The following is a 23,293-nucleotide window of genomic DNA, read 5'->3' as shown; positions in this document are numbered from 1 at the left end:
TAAATTCTTTGTCTTTGTTATACTAAGTTTTTGAGTTAAAGCTACCACTTTTACTGTCCTAGTCCTGTAGAGTAGCTTTTGATTGTAGTTGACTGTTAATTACTATTTCTTTCTTTCTGACAGCAAATCAAGACAGTTTCCATATCATCTTCCTAAAGAAATGTCAGGTATTTATTTACATGCTACTTTAAATAATAGAGCTAAAAACTGAAAACATTTAAATTTGCTTTTCTCAGGATATGTCAGCTCAAGGATCTTCTTCACAGCTTCCTAAACCTTTTGATCCTGAGCCAGAAGCTAAATATGGCACACTGGATGTGACTTTTGACTATGACTCCCAAGAACAGAAGCTTCTGGTAACAGTGACAGCTGTCACAGATATCCCAACATATAACAGGACAGGTGGCAACTCATGGCAAGTACACCTTGTTCTTCTACCTATAAAGAAACAGAGAGCAAAAACCAGCATCCAGAGAGGACCATGCCCTGTCTTCACAGAAACATTCAAATTTAATCATGTTGAATCTGAGATGATTGGAAATTATGCTGTTCGGTTTAGACTGTATGGTGTACATCGCATGAAAAAAGAAAAGATTGTGGGGGAAAAGATTTTTTATTTAACAAAATTGAATCTTCAAGGGAAAATGTCATTACCTGTGATATTGGAACCTTCTTACAATCATTCTGTGAGTATCTGATCAAATAGCCTGAATACGATTTATGTCGTGGTATGTAACATCCATAATTTTTAAAATCCATGATCAAGCCAACAACTTTTTCAATTTTTTTTATGTAATAATCATACCTTTACAAAATTTCTAAGCCCCGGATAGGTAGGTATAATTTTTTCTCATTCTATAAAAGTTGCCCTTGAAGATTATATGTGATTCATTTTATGTATTTTATCCTTCACAGAGTCAGGTCCAGAACGAATTACATGTTCATTATTGTTAAATATTTATTAGATGATTGATTATGACATCAAAGTGAACTCCTTGCAGAATTTATTGTTTCCTTTCCAGGTTAAGACTAAGTGATATAGCAAGATCTAGCCCCATATCTTACTTACTATACTGCAGAAATTATTTGCTTTTTTAGACTACGTTCTACTGCCGAGCTCATGACTGATTATCTTTCCAGAGCTCTTATGAAATTATTTTTAAAGGTTCAAAAGAAGACCTGGCCTTGTTATGCTCTGCACCCTTTTTAAAAAAAGATTTTGCAGTATCTCTGGGAGAATACTTAAGTTTGGTCTGTGAGTTGTCCTCCCTTTTCTTTTTTCCTTTTTTTTTTCCCTCCAGGTTCTTATCACCTACAGCTCTCTCTGTCTCTCCATATTTGTAACTAACCTCCCACAAGACATTGCAGAGCACAGGAGAGCTGAACTACTTTAAACTGGGAAGATACACTATGCCACGTAGTTATTTAGATATTGAGAAAAATCTGTGATAGGCTATAAGTATAAATTATGAATTATATTTATATAATTAAATATATTTAATTATATCTATTAAATTAATTATAATTTAATATAATTATGAATTATATTAATTGAATTAAGAGCATTTTTATAATACAGAGATTTTTAAATGGATGTGTGTCTTTAAATAAAAGTGTATTTTAGAGTTTTTTAAGCTTTTAAAGCACAAGTCCAGAATCAGAGCCTCACTGAATTTATACCAGACAACATTTGATCTTATAGGATAGTCATTCACAATAGTTGGTTTTTTTTTTTTTCACTATCCTGTTTTAGCTAGATGATTTTAAAACATATTTAAAACCAAAAGGTGATAATAAATATGGTATATCCCTACTGGTTTATAGGATAATAGTTAGCCTTTATTGATAACTTGTTATACTTTAAATTGCAGACTAACCATTTTGGAGAAATGTCCTTTTTAAAAATATAATATCAGTTTATCAGAGAAGGAAATAAGGAAGTCCAGGCAATATTCCAGAGGGGAAAAAATAATTTTTTTTTAATAAAATTGAATAGTCTGCAGTTCTTAATAGGATTTTAAACTTTCTCATGATTTGGTCTGAGTGATGACTAGTTAATCTGTGGAATACATTCTTTTAGAGAAATACCTGATTTAAATTAGAAGAGAATGACTATATCATCACGAGGTATGTATTTTGTGTTTATTTACTTCAAATCATCTGTTCCCAATTCTATGTTAATTATATTCATTTCACAAAGAAACTGAAGCCATAGAAAATAATATGGTTTTATCTGTGGTCAAACTTAATTATTTCTGTACATAACATGTATTAGCTTATGACCATCAGTTCTGTGTTTCTGACAACTGGGACAGTAAATTTGAGGCATGGTCACCAAAAAACGTGCCGGACAGACAGCTTCTAAGACATAATATTTAAATCTGAATAAAACTATCCATCTTCTGCTCTTGGAGAATTTTTTTCTCTACATTGTCACACTTTTCAAATTTAATGCCTGTATTTAATTGTTCTTCTCTTTTGTCTTCCTTCCTGTTGAAAAAATGAGTTCTTTCTACTAACTAGTTGTGGTTATAACCTTGGATAAATGATCTAGCCTCTTTAGGCATCAGGTTTCTTATTAGTAAAAGGAGGGCATTAAACCAAATGTCCCATCTATCTCTGATACTGCAATTCTACTAATTTATATTGGGAAAGATGTTAGGTAAGAACAGAAACAGGTGGATTTCAGATGAGTTTTATGTGCTAAATGTGTTATGTTTTGTTCAGGCATTGATTATGTTTTCTTACTCTTCCCTATCTTTTCAACCATCTTCCAATGTCTGAGAAAGCCCCAACTACTAGTCCCACGCCCTACCTACAGGTAAACTATAAAGTTCTCTCCCAGTCTGTCTGGTAGCTAGAGCAGGAGCCATGCTCCCTGGGCTCTGCGACTCTGACTCATTTCCAGGAAAACTCAGGGCAGACTGAGCAGAGAAGCAGGTGCTGCGCACCCCTCATGCCGGCGTGAGGCCGATGGTGGAGGAATCTGGTCCTCAGGGTCAGTAGTAATTCCCAAACAGCTCTGCAGGTGCAGAAGCAGTACTGGTGCTAGACAGCGACAGTTGCAGGAGTTGGGCACGTAAGTGTCCAATGGGGGCGGCAGCACGATGTCCTCCCAGGCCAGTCCCGCAGGATGGCTTTCGGTTTTGTTCTTCAGAAGCTTCCCCATAAGCCTGTTCTCTAGTCGTCCCGATTCCTTTAGGACATTGCTATTCCACTGAGACTTAGCTGCCAGTGATTTCAAACAGAACCCTGACTGAAAAATGTTGAAATAGCCATACAGTCTATTGTTTACTTGTTTAAGTGATCTCTTAGGCCATACTCAACAGCTGGAGTGTAGGCAGTTACCCTTCCTACTGTGGTGTATCCCTCTTATAACTGGAATTTTTCTCTTATGCTCAGCGGCGTGCAGATGGCACTTCTCCCCAGGGGAGAACCCCAGTCACTCTCTTCACCTGCGTTTTTGGCTCCGCATTACTACCGTGTGTACCAGTTGTCTGCAGCAGCCTCTCCTCCTTTCCTCAGCCCAGTCATATTTCTCATTCAGCCTCCCAGATTTCTTAACAATAATCTTCACTCTGTCTCTCACAAACATTCACAACCCTTCCTTGCACAGACAGTATTTAGTTAGCATAATGTACGTGGGGCGACTAGCTAGAAAATGGGGGGCTCCAGTCCCACAACTGCAAAGCACTGCATTCAGCTAACATCTTGAAGGAGCTAGAAGTAGATGCTCAGCCAGAGCCTTCAGGTAAGAATGGCCCTGCCCAGCCGAAACTTCGATTTCAGTCTTGAGACACACAGAAAACACAAGGAAACTGAAGTTGTAAGGCTAGAGCTACTTACTAGGTGCTTTTTGACCCTGAGGCATTTCAGGTGTGAGGGTGTGACCAGGAGAAGTCTACAGCGGTTGATGTATCCTCAGAGAAGAGTTGGATTTGGGTTGAAGTAAGATGTTGGGGTTCACAGAAGAAACTAAGGTTCCGGAGGAGTTTATCATACATCAGGAGGACCAGAAGGCATAGTGAAAAAATTCAGAAAAGGAGGAATGTGATGGCAGTTTGTGGTAGTGAAGAAATACAGAGAATAAAAGAATGGCAAGAGACCTGGCCAATGTCATGAGGGATTTGCCTTCATTAAGATTGTTCTAAAATGTCAGTCCCGATTATAATTTGAATCTACTTAAATCTCAGATGTTATTTAAAGTCTAATTTAAATCTCATCTTTATAGAAATTTGTTAGACTGTTTCTAATACAAATTTAAATTAGTTGATCTTATCTGTCTCTGTAGACCAAGTAGCAAGTACTGGTTATTGCTGTGTGAATGTTGGTTAGATGAGTGGGTAAGTGGGTGCGTGTGGTACATGTTATTTCTCAGTTATTGCCTCTGGTGCTTGTTTCTGCGGCTAGTCATACATTTTCTTGTTATTGAATTTGTTCTATGTCATCCTTCTAGATTTTAAGTACTTTGAGAATAGAGTCTGTCTGTTTGACTTAAATGATTTTAGTTATACTTACTTTTCACAGAACCTAGAATATAGGTGTTCAGTGAATACTTGTTAAATTGATTTCATTAACGTATTCAGGTAAACCTGATAGTTCTGAAATTCTTACTAAGACCCATACCCTGGTAAGTATCAATATCCTTAAAATAGCTCTGTTAGGAATCTTTTATGACCTAGAATCCAATAATCATGATCTTAGAGTAACTAAGTAGGAACACATCACAATGTATTGCTTCTAAATAATAATCAACAAAGGACATATATGTTAATATAATTCCCCATTCAAGAGTTTAATGCCACAGTCTTGTAGAGTGATCAGCCTTCCTCATGACTTACTGAAATGAAGATCTTCTTTTAGATACCTGCACTTTCAGTCTTTAATTCCTAAAGTTTCCTGTATCTCAAAAATAGCCTATCTTTTTTTGTTGTTACTAGACTGAATTAATTTACTTTGGTATTTATACTGTGACTTTTATTTTTAAGACAGGTAAATTATTGCTTATACTCTGTAATTGAAATGTGTGTCCCTCTAAGAATCATACTTTAGTCTGTATTATTAGCAAATGTCTTTTAAAACTTGGCTTCTCCTATTTTCATATTCACTACATTCACATCCTACCTTGTCAGAAAGTTACATTTTCTCAATGTAGATTACACTTCTTCATCCTAAAGCAATTTAAAGTAGATACTTCATGATAAACTAATGATCACAGTTAACAGTTACTACGTGAAGGAGAAAGCTGCATGTGTGCAATTCAGGTCCCTAGACGATAACACTTACACGATTCATGGCTCACTTTAGTATAAAACTAAATAGTTACAGACCTATTTAGAGACAGTTATTCAAAGTAGTTGAGCATATATTATCAGTGGAGAGGAATAACTCTAGTCTCACATTAAGAATTGTTACCAGGTAAATCTTTCAGTGAAAGAAGTGAAATTAGAGCCTAAAAGGAAGCTTTTTGTTTAAATCAGATTCTTACTTTATATAAAACTGAAAAGAAGTCAAGTTTAAATCCTATGTCTCAAGAAATTTTGAACATGCAGGAAAATTGAGTGGGAAAAACTGAGATCTCAGTGGTTAAACTATTTGTTCTGTATATTGAATACAGGGAATAAAGAACATCAATTCAACTGGGATTCATTTCATTGAACCATCCAAGACTAAACTATAAACCATTGGACCAATACGTACTTCATTCTTGTTTCATGTTTGTTAGTTGTTTGTTTGTTTTTTTAAATAAGCCAGAAAATTAAAGAATTAGCTTTAGATACATGTATTATATTCCTTTCTCCTGTATTTTATTTTATGCAATTAACTTTTCCAAGATACTGATTTCATTTATTTGTAATACTAATGAGAGAAATTAACAAATGCTTTATGGAAAGATGGTACTATTTGATCAATTTAGAGTGGCATGAGGATTATGACAGATAAATTTAGGTTCAAGATGGCAGCATATTCTATAATTAAGAACATTCTAAAGTGCATTAGCAAGAAGGGGTAATATAATGTACTTTACAGAAACATCATGGAAAGATACTTAACATTCAAGTTATAAATATTGACCACTAATTTTAAAAATAATTCTTTTGGGGTGCCTGGGTGGCTCAGTGGATTAAAGCCTCTGCCTTTGGCTCAGGTCATGATCCCAGGGTCCTGGGATTGAGACCACTTCAGGCTCTCTGCTCAGCAGGGAGCCTTCTTCCTTCTCTCTCTCTCTCTGCCTGCCTCTCTGCCTACTTGTGATCTCTGTCAAATAAATAAATAAATAAATAAACAAACAAACAAACAAATAAATCTTAAAAAAAAAAATTCTTTTGGAGAGTCTAGGTAGTAGACATCCTGAATACATACCTTCTTCATTAATGCCAGCTGGGAGTTCCATGTACTTCCCTTTAAAGTTGCACTTTAGTACATTATGATGAGGAAGTTCCTTTTTTCTGGGTTGTTGAGCACTAAGAGTAGAGTTGTATCCACTGTGCTGCTTGTTTATGTGGTAGGAGGCTGCTAAGTAACAAACAGTAACATTGAATGAGGTCGTTCTTGGGACTTACCACTTACAGACAAAAGAAATAGCCAACAGAAGCAGCCTTTAATTTTTTCTTAGTCGTTTTCTCCCATCGTGTTCCTGTTACATAGCAGGATCCAGAAAAAAATCTCCACTTGACAGTTACATTTTACTTCATTCTATTCAGAGCAAAGAATAATTCTGGTCCCAAAAAAATGATAGTACATGATCAGCCTGAATCAGTTCCTGATGCTGTTTCTATTAGGCATATATGTTTAAGTGATTTCTATCACTAAAAATGAGCATGGTCGTCCTGCACATGCCGTGTGTGCTCACTCATTACTCCTGTTTAAGTGAACTGCATATTTCTAAGTGTTGAGCATGCAGAGATATTCTCGAGAAAAACCTAATTCTCCCTAGTGTACATACATGTTAGCGCCGGGGACAGGACGGGAGTATGTGACCTGACTGCTTCACAAGGTGAGGATGAGTAAATGAGTGAGCTACACGAAAACCTGTAGACTAGAGATATTAGTTGTTAACTTGAAATGAAATGGGTTATCCTTAATTTGAATCATTCTGCCATTACTTACTGTTTTTTAAAGATACACTCATGGTGCCTGGGTGGCTTCCTCAGTTGAGCGCCCGACTCTTGATTTCAGCTCAAGTTGTGATCTCAGGGTCATGAGATCGAGTCCCACCTTGGTCTCCACGCAGTGGGGAGTTTGCTTCTCTCTCTATCCCTCCCATTCACGCTTGCTCACTCTCTCTTTTAAAAAAGGTACTCTTGTCTTAAAAAAAAAAAAAAAAAGTCTTATCATTCCTTTATCTAGTCTTAGATCTACAATTTTTTATATAGGCTATATCTTACCCGTTTACAGTGGTCTTTTCATAGTCTGTCACTTTGGGCAACAATGACCAGAATAGTACTGATCACATTTTTTTCTAGCAGAAAATGCTGATCGAGTTGACAGGAAGTGAAAACTGAATAAGTTTGGTACACACAGTTTTTGAATTATCTCATGTTGTATCATCAAAGTATATAATTTATATAATCAAAATTCTATATTTCCTAATATTTCCTTATTCTATAATTTAAAATAAAGTGGACTATTTAAACTTTAATTGGTTCATTTTTCAAGGAATTAGATCTGGTTCATGGAAAATAGCATGTATTATTATAAGTACATTTTTCATATTAACTTAATTTGGTGGTGGGATATATTTTACTTTGAAATGAAAGCTGGCATTGTCCCTGGCGCTGTATTCACATTATAAAAAATGTTTCTTTATACTAACTCGTTTGTGATTCGTCATAAAAGATTAAAGAATTACCAGATAGTAGAAATCTACAGTTTTAATGTCAGAATTGTTAGGCATTCATGACCAAGTTTCTGTTTGCCTTTGGGTGGGTTGGTGTAGCATTGAGGTTGGGAGCATGGAGGCTGTGCAGTCACATCTTGGTTTCCCACTTCTTCCTGACCTGTGTCCTTGGAGGAATACTCAGCCACTCTAGACCTCATGTATTCATTCATAAACAGGGATAGTAACAGTATAGCTGCCTCAGAAAATGTTTGTGAGAATTAAAGGAGATAATTCATGTAAAGAATTTAAAACATCATCTAGCATATAGGAACTTGACACTGTTAACTAATTTGGTTTGTTTGGTCTTATTCATGTGCGGATAAATTTACTGTTTTAATTCAGTAGCAATCTTCATTAAGTGCCAGTCCATAAGAAAAAATTATTGCAGTGTGTTTTTCAAATTTCAAAATAAGAAGGAACATTAAGCAATCTGGAAAAGAGGAAAGTAAAAGTCCTTTTTTTTTTTTTTTTTTTTTTTTTTAAGAGGGAGCACATGCATAAGCTTGGGGGCAGAGAATCTCAAACAGGCTCCACACTCAGTGCGGAGCCAAGGCAGGGCTCCAGCTCAGGACCCTGAGCTCATGACCGGAGCCAAAATCGAGTAGGACACATCACCAACTGGGCCACCCAGGCGCCCCAAAGTAAAAGTCCTTTAATCCGATGATATAAAAAGTGTTTAACCATACAAATACCTAGTAAAAGAACTCTTTTGGGAACTAAATATAACTCAGCCCTTGAATGTTTTTAAGATACAACTTTTTCTAAATATATTTTGAGTGATTATTTAAAAGTCTGAATTATAAATATTCTTTCCATCAGTGCAGTTTTATTGTTTTCAGTCACGTGGGGGGACTCGTATGTCGTTAGTGAAATGTCGCCAGCAGTTGCTACCGGCTTACTCTGAGTCGGCCTCTAAAGCTGTAATGGCTCGTACACATCAGAGGTTCCTTTCTCATTGAGCTGTGTGTCTGCCGGAGCTCGGCTGGGGCTCTGTTCTGCGCTGGCGTCACTCTGGGATCCAGATGGCTGGAGGAGGTTCTTTCTGAACCGTTGCTGGTTGTCAGAGGATGTAGCAAACAAATCCCTGTTCCTTCAGGTTTCTGCCCCAGATTAACACATGCCACCTCCACTGACATTTCAGTGTCTAAAACAGCGGTCGGCAACCTTTCTGTAAAGTGCTCAAGGGCTCATTTGTTTTAGGCATTACAGGCTGCAAATGGTCTCCCCTGCATGGTCTCTCTCTCTCTCTCTCTCTATTCTTTGAGAACACTTTTTAAAAATAGAAGCGAGGGGCAGTGAATAATAGTGAACAATATTTCAAAAAAATAAAAAATTTTAAAAAAATAGTGAACAATATTTCATACAAAGAATTACTAAGGTGTCAATATTATCTGTAGATTAACATTTATAATTGCATATCAGTAACTTATAAGTCAAGTTCTGCTTTTAAGTATAAAAATTTGCTCTCTTGGGACAAATATTCTCTTTTAAGTCTTATTTAAGTAATAAGTTCGTAAAGTCTTTCCTAAATACTTATCCAGTTATCACAATTCTTTTTTAAAGATTTTGTTTACATGAGAGACAGAATGAGAGAGAAAGCATGAGAAGGGAAGGTCAGAGGGAGAAGCAGACCCCTTGCTGAGCAGGGAACCCGATGTGGGACTCGATCCTGACACTCCAACATCATGACCTGAGCCAAAGGGAGTCGCTCAACCAACTGAACCACCCAAATACCCCAGTTATCACTATTTTTGATTCCAGTTTCTTAATTTATGAAAATACTATTGAACTTGGGGCACCTGGGTGGCTCAGTCGGTTGAGCATTGGAATCTTGATTTCAGCTCAGGTCATGATCTCAGTATTGTGGGATCCAGTCCAATGTGGGGAGTCTGCTTCTGCCCCTCCCTCCTGCTCGCATGGGTGTGCACACGTGCATGCACGCTCTCTCCCCTCTCTCAAATAAATCTTTAAAAATATTATTGAACTCAAAATGCTTAAATATATGACAAGTCTTAGTACATATTAAACAAGTTCACCTAAACCAACAGTATCAGGAGGAAATGCAAGGAATGGTTTGTTTATTCCTAAAGATAGTGTATTAACCACATATGTTTATTTCTTCTTCTTCCTGTAATCTCCAATGATAGTACTTTGGTTAAAGAAATAAATACACACACATTGACGTTTGTACCCACGAGCTCAAAGAGGGCATCAGCAGGGGTGAGAGCTGAGGCTCTGGAAGGCAGTGTGGGTGGAAGGTGGCTGCTGCTTCAGCAGAGCAGAGGAGAGCTAGGGAGGGGCTCACAGAAGGCAGGGACTGCTGTGAGCCACAGAACCAAGCACACTTCTGAGGACATCAGAGGATGGCGTGATTTTGTTGGCTAAAGATGAGTCACTAAGTCTGTAAATTCCCTTCTGGCCTGAAGAACAGAGTCAGGCTTGTGACTGTATCTGGGCAGTAATTATCATAGGTTGCTTCTCTGGAAAAACTCAAGATTTCCAAGCTAAGACCCTACCCTCATAGTGATGTTTAGGAGTTCCCCAAGGAAATTGCCTGGTCCCCATCTAATCACATGAATGCCAATCGAGGAGCAAACTGTGTTTAAATGTATGGAGTTTTTGATCAGCTTTTTAGTGACGCATTTTTAAATAGGAGCAGGCAAGCATAGTTCAGGAGACCCTAAGGGAAAACCTCCAACAGGAAAGAGAAAACCCAGGATAAACAAATATTTTTAAAAAAATTTTTACCCTCCTGGAAGAGTACATATTGCAGAGATGGGAAGAAAAGTAAAAACTAATCCTGATTAGTATTTTCAAGAAGATATGATAACCTGTTATGTACGTTTCAAAAAGACCGAATATTCTAAAAAAAAAAAAAAGAAGAAGAAGAAGAAGAACAATCACTGAAGAAAAGGCCTTTGTAAATTACATAGTTTGGGAATGCTGTTGAGGATGTAACCAAGAGTGTTCACTGTGGCTTACAACCAAGGATTTTGGTAGCAGGCTTAAACCTTACATGTTCATGAGTTCACATTTATGTGTCTAACCTAAACTTATCTTCCTGGGAGAATATTCATAAAATGAATGATTTTGCCTTTAAATCTCTCCCTTCTTTCCAAGTTAATAATATTTCATATTTAAAATCTGATTATCAGGGGTGCCTGGGTGGCTCAGTGGGTAAAGGCCTCTGCCTTCGGCTCAGGCTGTGATCCCAGGGTCCTGGGATTGAGCCCTGCCTAGGGCTCTCTGCTCAACAGGGAGCCTGTTTCCCTTCTTCTCTCTCTGCCTGCCTCTCTGCCTACCTGTGATCTCTGTCTGTCAAATAAATAAATAAAATCTTAAAAAAATAAAAATAAAAAAATAAAATCTGATTATCAGGTCCTGTTTATGACCATTAATTATTTTAAGGAGATTTATAAATATAGACTGTTCTCTGGGCTCAACACTAGATCCCCTGAACCACATCTACCGAATCAGAATCACTAGGAAGCAGCCTCATAATCTTTCTTTAGAATAATTTTCCCAAGAGGTCATTAAATACACTAAAATTTCAAGGCCACTGGTATAGAAAATATTTTCCAAAAAACATTGTGGATACAAGTGAGTTGAGGGATATGCTTTGGGGTGAGTTCAGAAGTTATACTTTTGTCTCTTTTCTGTATTTCATGAGATCGTTTCATCTTTTATTGTCTTTGGTTTCCTTTTCAAATATCTAGCAATTCTTTGGGCATTCAAAAAAAAATAACTCAGGGGAGTAGAATTATGAAGACGTGTCTGTGAAGTTATAGTAAAAATATGAGGAGAAGTTTCCTTTTTGGAAAACTCCACCCCCTCATTTATTAACTGAAAGTACCTAAGAAGAACCAGAGATTATGTTGGGTAAATACTTGCTTCTGTTAAGATGCCATCAGTTTCAAGTGAATACAGACTATTTCAAAATAGCTTGAGTGGTCACAGACCATGCAGAGAGTAGATCTGTCTTCAGGCTTAGCTTGATCCAGTGACTCAAATAGTACCACCAAAGTCCTGGTTTCTCTCTCTTTCTACCCTTTCCACCGCCCTTGCCCAATCCCCTCATACGCTGTTAATATCATAATCATGTTTCACATCATTGCCCTCTTGAAACTTCTTGTGTCTCACTAGGTTACCTGCCCATCCCAGAACCAATCACAGAGGTGGGCTCTACTGTTTAGCTTAAGCCCTAGAGTTGGGCAATGGTCCACCTCCCATATTATATTAGGTAACAAATGGAAAGGAGTGGAACATTCACTGTTAGAAGGAAGTGATGACTGGATACTAGGGAGATAACTAATGTCCAATATAAAGTTTGTTTAAATTTCTTAAAAATAAAATTCACAAGGGGCGCCTGAATGGTTCAGTTGGTTAAGCATCTGACTCTTGATTTCAGCTCAGGTCACAATCTCAGGGTTATGAGCCCTGTGTTGGAAGCCTGATAAAGATTTTCTCTCCCTCTACATCTGCCTTCCCCCTGCCCCAAATAAAATAAAACTTTAGTGATTGGACATACCATGGATGAAATCCTTTTTTAATCAATGTGATAATACCTTAGAATTAGGCATACTTTTCTGTGTACTGTTTTAGGAATCTTGAGTTCTATGTTAAACAGTGATATGCTTAATTGGCTATGAGCTAAATTCTGAAAATTATGATTCTCAATCCTGATTACATTAGTATGACTTGGGGACTTTTAAAAATAAAGGTGAATAGGTTCCCATTTCTTGAATCAAAATATTAAAGGAATAGGGCCAGGTTCTTCATATCTTTGAAAAGCTTTTGAAGCTCTACAGCAGACACTAGTACCTGAATAGTATTATCATTGCCCTATAGAATCTATCTTATGTCCACATCTTACTCTTTCCTGTTAGTTCCCGGGTAGATGTAGGACTAAAATGAGTCCTTGCCAAGTTTTGAAACATCTGATAAGATTTAACAAGAAACTAACCATATCATTAAGAAAACTCTACTGTAAGACTTGTTAATAGCATAAAATGCTTCTCCAAAACTATCTGCTCAAATTGCAACCAACTAAACTATTAAAATTCACATTTAATACAGTTTTATTGAAAATACTTGTAATGAGAATTGTATTCTTATAAGCTATTTTGAAATAAGCCTGAATAGGAAGAAATGGTTATACACACTAGTAAGTGTAAACTTTCATTGCCTTTGGCTTCTTTTAAAACTTTATATTTCAGATCTATTATAAAATATTAAAATTATTGATCCCCTTGATTCATTAGAAGCTTGACATATTTTCAGAACAGAAAAAGATGGAAAATGTCTTAAAGGGGATTAAAGTCATTACGGCCATAAGAAAAATTATTTTATAAAAAAACATTCATTATATGTAACCTTAGAATATTATAGATTAGATTGTCTTTGGATTCAGTTTTATTTAAAGTTTGTCATGGCATGGAAGACATTAGAAGTAAATTTTCAGAAATAGGCAAATTCAACACTTCCTCACTGGACTTTTAGGAACATGAATTTGGGAAAATATGCCATGTGGCCTATTAACAGCCCTCAAGGCCATCTTTTAATGCAGTCCCACCTAGACCATCCTGAAATCACACTGTGAAAAGGAAATAGTATGAAAAAATGGTACACTTCGTGATAAAGTGAAATAAAAAAACACTGCTATTTCTATAGCTCTTAACATTTCATTTCCTAGGAACTGCTTTGAATGCTCTGTGAGGATATGAACAAAAAACAGTAATAACATCGTGTGAAATAACTCAGGTAACTGGAGAATTCACTGTAAAGTTGCATTAAAGACTCTCAGAAAGATCCTTCTATGTTCACATTATAATGAACATATAAATCATACCTTGCTGTTTCATGTGTCACTGAATTATTTGTAACATTCAGCATTAGAATCAGAACCAATCTTCAGATAGTCTGTTTTGTGGCATAAGAGAATTGTTACTACCATTTTAAAGTTTAAGAGAGGAAATTTGAAACATGAAGGTGTTCATAAATTTAAACCAAAATCATTATTTCCTAATGCTGTGGGGCCGGTGTCTCTAAGATTTTAATTTGTATAAAGCAGTTACACAGTACCTGGGACTTAGTGCGCACTCAGTAATTGTCAGTTGTACTAATGTGATCGTAGGTCTCATCAGTCCCTTACTGCTGCCATTGCCACTTCTACTTTACCTTTTACCTGTTTTTTCCATAAGAATAGAGTAGTTTAATTTGGTTTCCTGTTGATGAGAAGCCACAGTTCATTACTTCCACAGTCCATTTTGTCCGTGTTAACATTATACACAGATGATTTTTTTTTAATTCTCCTTTTGACATGGATAGTTGTGCTAATACAGAAGTAGAACTTGTTATAAAATATGAAAGAAAGGTAAATTTTTGAAGTTCTCATTTTACATTAGTACCATATAAACCATGCAAAATAGCTTTCATCGTCTACACCACTTTCTCATCGAGGCAAGATGTATGAAATACTCTATTCTCTTTTTGAGTATTATTACTCTATTAGTATATGTGTTTATGTGTATATATATATATATATATATATATATATATATTCGTATATGTACATATTTACATCTCTTTTTATTGAAAGCCATGTGTTCGTACTGGGATCACCAGTTCCAGTCCACATCCCAGGGTTCATTCTGATCTGTAACTCCCTTCTTTGACCCTGAGAAGCCTGGCTCCCTTCCTCAATGCATAGACCTATTTGATCAGTCCCTTTGTATGTCACTCGGGTTCTACTGCAGACATCTGCTGCTCCATTCTCATACTCTTCTCCCAGACTCCAAATCCTTGTGTCTATTTGCTCCTCCTGGTTAGAAGTCGTCACTGTGCTTGACCTCTGACATCCAGTCTGCCCAACCCCACCCCTGATTCTGGGACACCTGGCTTACTCTACTAGGACTAGGACATCCCATACTGGACCACCTTTCTGTGAAAGTAGCCTCCTCGCCCTATTTAGGATCTAATATCTCAGACTGACTCATGTCTCTGCATGGATGCCCTCATCCTGCTGAGGCTCCGAGAGCCCATTCTGTGTTACCCTTCAGTGCTTCAGCAGGATGTCCTCCTTACCTGTGTGGGGAGGAGCACTCTTACAGCCCAGCCTAGGCCAAACGGCCTCTTCTTTCTGTGCTGGATCTGGTAGCCCCCACCAGGCTGCCCAGGCAGGATCCCTCTCACTGCTTCATATGTTCTGCAGGTACGCAGTCCTCATGTTGTCCAGACTGACATGCCATTCGTCCATGATGAAGCCCTCCTCATCTTGCTTGGATATGAAAGATTTTTGTAAATAAATGATCACTTGACAGTCCCTTAGTAATGGTGATGCTGTTAGCAACTAACTTATATTGGCCAGTAATACATCACATATGGCCATTCTGTATGTCATAAATGATTGAGATATTAATCTTTTCCTAGTGTCTGTAAAATGGCCTCCAGGTATAAAAATCAGAGTATTGCAACTAGGTATAATTTCTGACCTGAGATTAGAGAGAGAGAAACCAGTTGAGTCACGGAACTATCCATGGTACCAAGAATTTCCTGGCCCCTCTCTTGGATTCTTGTTAGCTGGCTTGAATCTTATTCTCTGTTACAGATCTAACTATGCCTGTTACCTCTTGCTGAGATTTTTGTCTTGGGATTTGTTGGGATGTAATTGTCATAACATGTAAGTATAAGACATACATCGTGATGATATGATACACACATACAAATAGTGCAAAATGCTTACCACAGTAAAGTTAATCAGCACTTTTTTTTTTTTTTAACTTCGTGTACTTGCAATCTTGTTGGTGCTATGGTGAGATCATTAAAGCTCTACTCCTCCAGCAGCTTTCAAGTATACCATAAGCTGTAGTCACCACGCTGTACATTAGGTCCCTGAAAAGCATTCATTTTATAACTGAAAGTTTGTATACTCTTGGACCAACATTTCATCATTTCCTACACCCCTCCATCCCTGGCAACCACCATCCTACTGTCCTGTTTCCATGAATTCAATGTTTTTAGGCTCTCTATGTGAGATTACACAAATACATGTGTATATGAGGTATGCCTGTATCCAGTTTTCCCGTAACCACTTATTAAAGAGACTGCCTTTCCTTCATTGAGTATTTATGGCTCCCTCATCAAATATTAGCTAATTATAGATGTTTGGGTCTATTTCTGGGTTTTCAGTTCTGTTCCTCTGGTCTGTTTTTATGCCACTACCATACTGTTTTAATGATTATAGCTTTATAGTATAGCTTGAAATCAGGAAGTGTGAAGGCTTCTGTTTTTCTCAGGATTTCTTTGGCTATTTGGGGTTTTATGATTTTATGGTTCCATATAAATTTTAGGAGTGTTTATGGTTCCATATAAATTTTATGGTTTATAGTTCCATATAAATTTTAGGACTATTTAAAATGCCATTGGAATCTCGATAGGATTGCACTGAATCTATAGATGGCTTTTGGTAGTATCAACATTCTAATAATAACATTCTAATTCAACATTCTAACAGTAACATTCTTCCCTTTCATATTATTCATATACATGTTACTCATATAACATTATTCCCATTCAATACAAGATACGTATCCATTTTTTTGTCTTTGATTTCTTTCATCCATGTCGTGTAGTTTTTAGATTAGAGATCTTTCACCTCCTTGGTTAATTTTATTTATTTATTTTTAAAGATTTTATTCATTTGTTTGACAGAGAAAGACACAGCGAGAGTTGGAGCACAAGCAGGGGGAGTGGGAGAGGGAGAACCAGACTCTTTGATGAGCAGGGAGGCCGATGCGGGATTCAATCCCAGGACCCTGAGATCAAGACCTCAGCTGAAGGCAGATACTTAACCACCTGAGCCACCCAAGCACGCCTATGTATTGTATGTCTGTTATTTCAAAGAAGGATACTTAAAACAGAGATGTCCTGTTAACCGTAAAGAGGCTGAGAATTTGACCTACTTCTAGCTGACAAATTAACCCACCACAGTGTAATGGGTGCTGTCAGTGGAGGACTTGATTATCCTTGACGTGGTGGAAACATTTGCATCAATAGTCTGCATTGCTTCCCCCACCCCAGGTGCACAGGGGCCATGCAGACAGACCCAGACGGCCACCTGCCAGTGAGATCAGAGGGGGAGCCTCCACTCCGCATGTGCATCTGGGAGTCCATTTTCGTTTCATGGTGTTGCTCTGCCCACCTATCCCCTAGCACAGAGCTCAGCAATTTCTTTCTGTAAAGGGCTAAAAAGTAAATATTTTAGGCTTAGCCAGTGACATAGGATCTCTGTCATATTCTTCCTCCTCATCTTTTTTTTTTTTTTAACAATTTTAAAAAATGTGAAGTCTATCCTTAGCTTCCAAACCATAGATAAACAGGCCACAGACCAGATCTGGCCCACAAACTGTCCTTTACCAACTTTTACTGTAAGGCATTGTTGTGCAGTTGTTCAAAGCTGGATCTCCATTGCTTCCAGGTTCCGAGTGATGAGAAGGAGCAAAGGCGGACAGAGAGGAGGCTTGCCCAGTGTCTTAAGGTTCAGGCCTGTGTCTTTTCTGCCTACATTCCATTTTCAGTCACGGGTCCAGACCTGACTCCAAAAGAAGCTGAAAACGTGGAAGACTTGCACCCAGAATGAAGTGGAAAAATAGATTTTTATAGACAATTAGCTGTCCTGTCACAACTAGAAAGAAGAATAGCAAAAAAGGAAGGGAGGGAAGAAGAGAAAGAAAGGAAGAAAGGAGAGAAAGAGAAGAAGGAAGAAAGGAAGGAAGGGAGAAAGAGAAAAGAAAAGGGAAGGAGGGAGGTATCACAGAAGCCAGGACTGGGTCTCAAACAGAGAGTAATTGGCTGTATTGAATGTGACTGCATGGTTAACTAAGATGACGCTCACCTCGGTTAGATTGAACATGAAGGTCTCACTAATTGATCTTCATGAGACTCGTGTTGGTGGAGCAGTGGGAGCATGATGAGTTCAGGAATGAGTGGGAACGGAGTATACGATGCTAATGTAGTCAAACTCTGTAACCACGTCTGACACCGAGTAGGGAAGATAGAAGAGAAAGGGGGAAAGAGAATAGAGTATCTGGAAGAAGGTTTGAAATCTAAAAAAAAAAAAAAAAAAATGTTTTTTTAAATATGAGGGAGATTAAATATGGATGAGAAGAATCCAGTAAAGAGAGATATTTAGGATATGAGAGAAATAGAAAGACACGCAGTATTTTTTTAAGAAAGTTTGAGGACATAGATTCCAGACATGGAGAAATTGGTCTGAAATAGAGATACTCTTTCGTACAACAATGGTGAGAAAGGAGCAGAGGATTTAGGTATAAGAACGTTTGCAGCTCTTTCAGAAGAAAATTAAGGTAGATTATAACAGGGTGTGTGTGTGTGTATTTGTGTGTGTGTATGGCAAAAATAAGGAAGGAGAAAAGAAATGTGGTCAGCTGATTTTAGAACAGAAGATTTATAATCATTGAGAAAATGGGGAAATAAATTTATTAGAGAAACATAACAAGTTTATATATATAACCAGATGCTGGCCCAGACAAGGTTACAGTCCACTCCATTGAGTGATCATCTCCCCAGTACAATGAAGGAGTTGTCAAGGTCATCCAAGGTTAGCATTTTGTTATCTAGTCAAGTGTGTTGAACAGATAGATAAACAAGGAAATTTAAGGCAAGAGAATGATTGAAATGAATCTTGGGCGGTAAAGTTCATGGAGGAGGAAGTGAGGACAGAAAGGGACTGATGAAAATATGATGCCAGGATTCTGGAGGTCCAGTCACAGCGACATTGTGAGTGTAGCTGAGTGATCAGATCACATGGATAACAGCTTGTACTTAATTAAGCACCTGGAATTTTTACTTCCTAGATTTGGTGAAGACCTAACCACAGCCTCCGATGATGCTAAGTCCCAAGAAGTAATGAGACTGGAAGGAAGAAATCAGTAGGGATGAAAAAAAATCAAATACCTTAGTGCCCAGGGGTCATTCCTGTAGAAACTGAATGCACCAGAAGTCAGAGGTTGGGGTGAAAGGGCAGTCTGTGAGCCTGGGGAAAATCTTCAGAAAACGAGCAGGCCTTACTAGACTGTTGCTACTTGAAAACACGCAGAGGGGGAAAGAATGGTGCAGTCAGAGGGGAGGAGCTTTAGATGAGACATGTACACAAGTGCTTCAGGGATTCCAGAACTACTTCAGAATTGTATAAAAATAAATTTGTGTTAAGGCGCCGAGTGGCTCAGTCGGTCGAGTGTGGGACTCTTGGTTCCAGCTCGAGTGTGATCTCGGTCCCAAGCCCTGCATCAGGCTCCGTGCTCAGCAGGGAGTTCGCTTGGGATTCTCTCTCTCCCTCGGCCCCTCCTCCCCCTAAGCTCATGTGTGCTCTCTTTTTCTCTAAAATAAATAAACCTTCAAAAATAAATAAAATTTGTGTCAGTGTTATGGGCAGGCTTGAGGGGACTTTATCCTTTTCCATTATTTTTACCAGCCCCCACTGAAAGCCATCTCAAATAACAGGAACTCTGAGGAAGAGGCTGTGGACCCCACATTTGAGAGGGAAATGCACAGGACACAGCCTGCAGCCACTGTGTTTGCTTTCTTGATGAGCTCTTGGTGCCCCCTACCAACGTCTCCGTCCCCATCTCACCAGTGCTCGTCCAACAATTGCTCTTCATCTTCTCCAGTAGAATTGTTGGGACTTCACTACTCTTACAAATTGTGGAGGAGATGGGGCACCTGGATGGCTCCGTCATTAAGCATCCGTCTTTGGCTCAGGTCATGATCTCAGAGTCCTGGGATTGAGCCACGCATCAGACTCCCTGCACCAGCGGAAGCCTGCTTCTTCTCTCTTCCACTCCTCTCTCACTGTCTCTCTCTCTCTCTCAATCTCTGTCAAGTAAATAAATAAAATCTTCAAAAAAATATTAAAATTTAAAAATTGTGGAGGAAAAGATTACTAGAATAAGGCAGATATAGAGATCCTTGAAAACCAGAATGTAGAATTTAGACTTGGTAGTTAAGAGGTGACAATCGTACTAAGAATCCTGAGTTCAGAGTCCTGAACGTGAATTTGTTTTCTGTAGGATAACTGGATATAGAAGTTTGGGATATTAAATATTTAGCCTGACTTTTCCAATCCTTCAGATAAGCATAATTAGGTAAATAGGTGGATTTGAACCATATTTTATAGAAACACTTTTTGGATTCTGGAAACATTTGCTTCAGATTTCTCTATGCAAGTGAGGCCACCTTGGTGGCTCAGTCAGTTGAGCATCCAACTTTTGGTTTTGACTCAGGTCATGATCTCAGGGTCCTGAGATCGAGCCCAACATGGGACTCTCTGCTCAGTGGAGAGTCTGCTTCATCCTCTCCCTCTGCCCCTCCCCCTCCTCATGTGTGCACATGCACATGCTTTCTCTCCCTCTTTAAAATAAATAAATCTCTTAAAAACAAATTTCTTTTTAAAATGAGAATATAATTTAAGATTCTAAAAATCAGTGCAAATATGTGTTACATACTCAGTTTTAATCCAGTGGACATTATTAACATGTTAACCCACACTATGTACTTTTTCTTCCCTATAGATTCACTAATAAAGCTGCCATATCTCTCTCTATTTGAAATTCCTATAATTCTGTCCTTGCTTAGGAATATTAGAGCTTGGTATTGATATATTGCTTAATTTGGTCCAATCCATGTCTACCCATAACAATTTGACTAAGTTGATGTATTACAGTCAATAATAGTCAGTGCTTTTGTTATGACCTAGTTATCAGGTAGCTTTAATGATCTGTGTAAATTTAGGGTAATCATTCTTAAAGATACCATTAGTGACAGAACTTGAGAAGTTTCTTTAACTTTCCATAACTTTATCTTTCCATTTTCTTGGTCAGTTTAATGAATTAATATTCTGAAATTGCAAGGCACAGTAATTCACAATTTATGTGGACTTTATTATTATTGTACATAAAATGAAACACAAACACTGGGTGCCAACCTAACCCATGACTGCACTGTGGCCCACATTACTGTCAAATTTTGTTTTAATCCAAATGGCCTGTTGTAAATTAGAGCTAGATAATAAGCGCATTCCAATATAATGCTACACATATCTGTTTCACATGTTTGAACTTGGAATAAGATTTTATTTTTTTCAAAGGGTACTGTTAGATTCAATTTCTTTGAGGTTCTTTCTAAAATTATTTCATGCTGATATATGGAGCCCTTAAATAATTTTTCATAACAACTGTATTGAAATATAATTCATATACCAAGAAATTCCCCTTTTAAAGACTTTTCATTTATTTAGGTTGTCTTTAATTTCTTTCAGAAAATGTTTTGCTGCTTTCAGTGTGTAAGTCTTGCACTTCTTTTGTTATATTTATTCCTAAGAATTTTATTCTCGCTGATGCTATTGTGAATGGAATTGTTTCTTAATTTCATTTTCAGATTATTCATTTATATAGTATACTTTATGTGTTTAGAATATTCAGAGATGTGTAACATCATCACTATCTAATTCCAAACCATTCTTAAGAGCTAGAAAAAAACTCTATGTCCATTAAAAATCAGCCCTTTGCAACCACCAATCTGCCTTCTGTCTTTATGGGGTTTTGCCTTTTCTGGACATTTTATATGAATAGAATCATATAATATATGGTCTCTTGTGTCTGGCTTTTCTCACTTTAACGAGATGTTTTCAAAGTTTTTTGAAAACATGTTTGATGTATCCACCCTTCTTACTTTTTTAGGGTTAATAATGTTACTCCATTTTATGAATAGACACCATTTTGTTTATCTGTTCATCATTCGATAGACATCTGAGTTGTTTGCATTCTTGACTATTACGAATAATGGTGCAGTGAACATTTGTGTATAAATTGTTGTATGAACATATGTTTTCATTTCTCTTGAGTATATACCTAGTTCTAGTTGCTTAACATTTTTAAGAAACTGCCAGTTTTTCAAAGTGGCTGCACTGTTCTACTATCCCACCAACAATGTGTAAGAGTTCCAGTTTCTCCAGAATCCTCTCTTTAACACTTCTTACTATGTATGTAGTAAGTGTGTGTGTGTGTATATATACACACATACACATATACATATATACATATATGTTATATATATGTATATATATGTATAGATACATATATTTTATATATGTATTTGTATTTATTTTATATATATATATATATAGAAAGAGAGAGAGAGAGAGAGAGGCCATCCTAGTAGGTGTAAAGCAGTATCTCACTGTGGTTTTGGTTTTTATGTCCTTAGTTACTGATGATGTTGAGCATCTTTTCCTGTGCTTATTAGCCATTTGTACCTCTTCTTTGGAGAAATTTCATTAAAATCCTTTGTCCATTTTTAAATTGGCTTATTTGTCTCTTCATTATTGAGATGGAAGAATTCTTTATATATCCTAAAAAACAAGCCATTTATCAGAAAAATTATTTGAAAATATTTTCTCCCATCCTCTGTGCTGTCCTTTTACTTTCTTGGTGATATCCAGTGAAGCAAAAATGTTTAAATTTCAGGAAGTCCAATTTATTTGTCCTTCTGTTGTATGTGCTTTTAGTGCATAATCCAAGGTCACAAAGATTTACTCCTATGTTTTCTTTAAAGGATTTTATAGTTTTAGGTTTTAAATTTTGGTCTATGATCCATTTTTAGTTCATTATGTTAAATGATGTAAGATAGGAGTTCTAATTAATTCTTTTGCCTGGGAGATATCCAGGTGTCCCAATACCATTTGTTGCAAAGATTACTCTTTTTCCATTTAATTGTGTTGGTGCTCTTCAAAAAAAACTTTACCACAAAAGTAAATTTTTATTTCTGAATTCTCATTTATATTCTGCTGATCTCTATGTCTGTCCTCTGCCAGTACCACACTGTCTTGATTGCTGTAGCTTTGTACTAAGTTTAAAATTAGAAATGTGAATCCTTCCAAGTTTGCTCTTCTTTTTCAAGATTGTTTTAGCTATAAGTCCCTTGTTTCACATGAGTTTTAGAATTGGCATCTCTATTTATGCAAAAAATATCATTGGATTTTTGGTAGGGATTGCACTGAATCTGTTGATTGCTCTGGGAGGTATTAGCATCTTGTAATGTTAATAAACCTTCCAAGGGGTGCCTGCCTGGCTGGCTCAGTCAGTTGAGCATTTGATTCTTGATCTTGGGGTTGTGAGTTCAAGTTCCAGGCTGGGTGTATATGTCAAAAATAAGTGAATGGATAGATGAATGAATGAATGGTGGAGTTCATAATTTAAAAAATAATAATACAAAAATAAACCTTCCAGTATATTAATAGGAAAAGGCTTTTCATTTATTAGGTTGTCTTTAATTTCTTTCAAAAAATGTTTTGTTGCTTTCAGTGTGTAAGTCTTACACTTCTTTTGTTAAATTTAT

The 23,293-nt window shown here is 37.0% G+C and overlaps 1 protein-coding gene across 4 annotated transcripts in view; it reads left to right on the top strand.

Annotated features, from left to right (window-relative positions):
* The window catches only part of SYT14 (synaptotagmin 14), a 206,994-nt gene that overhangs the window by 142,150 nt on the left and 41,551 nt on the right, over positions 1 to 23,293 (top strand). For all 4 annotated transcript variants that reach the window (XM_059146289.1, XM_059146288.1, XM_059146287.1 and 1 more), the window contains one exon: positions 237 to 686. In XM_059146289.1, the coding sequence (XP_059002272.1) occupies positions 237 to 686 (450 nt within the window). The remainder of the gene's footprint in view (positions 1 to 236; positions 687 to 23,293) is intronic.

This window comes from Mustela lutreola, chromosome 14 (assembly GCF_030435805.1).
Source record: "Mustela lutreola isolate mMusLut2 chromosome 14, mMusLut2.pri, whole genome shotgun sequence".
NCBI lineage: Eukaryota > Metazoa > Chordata > Mammalia > Carnivora > Mustelidae > Mustela > Mustela lutreola.
The sequence above is the reverse complement of the archived record's forward strand: the minus strand, read 5'-3'. Positions and strand labels throughout refer to the sequence as shown.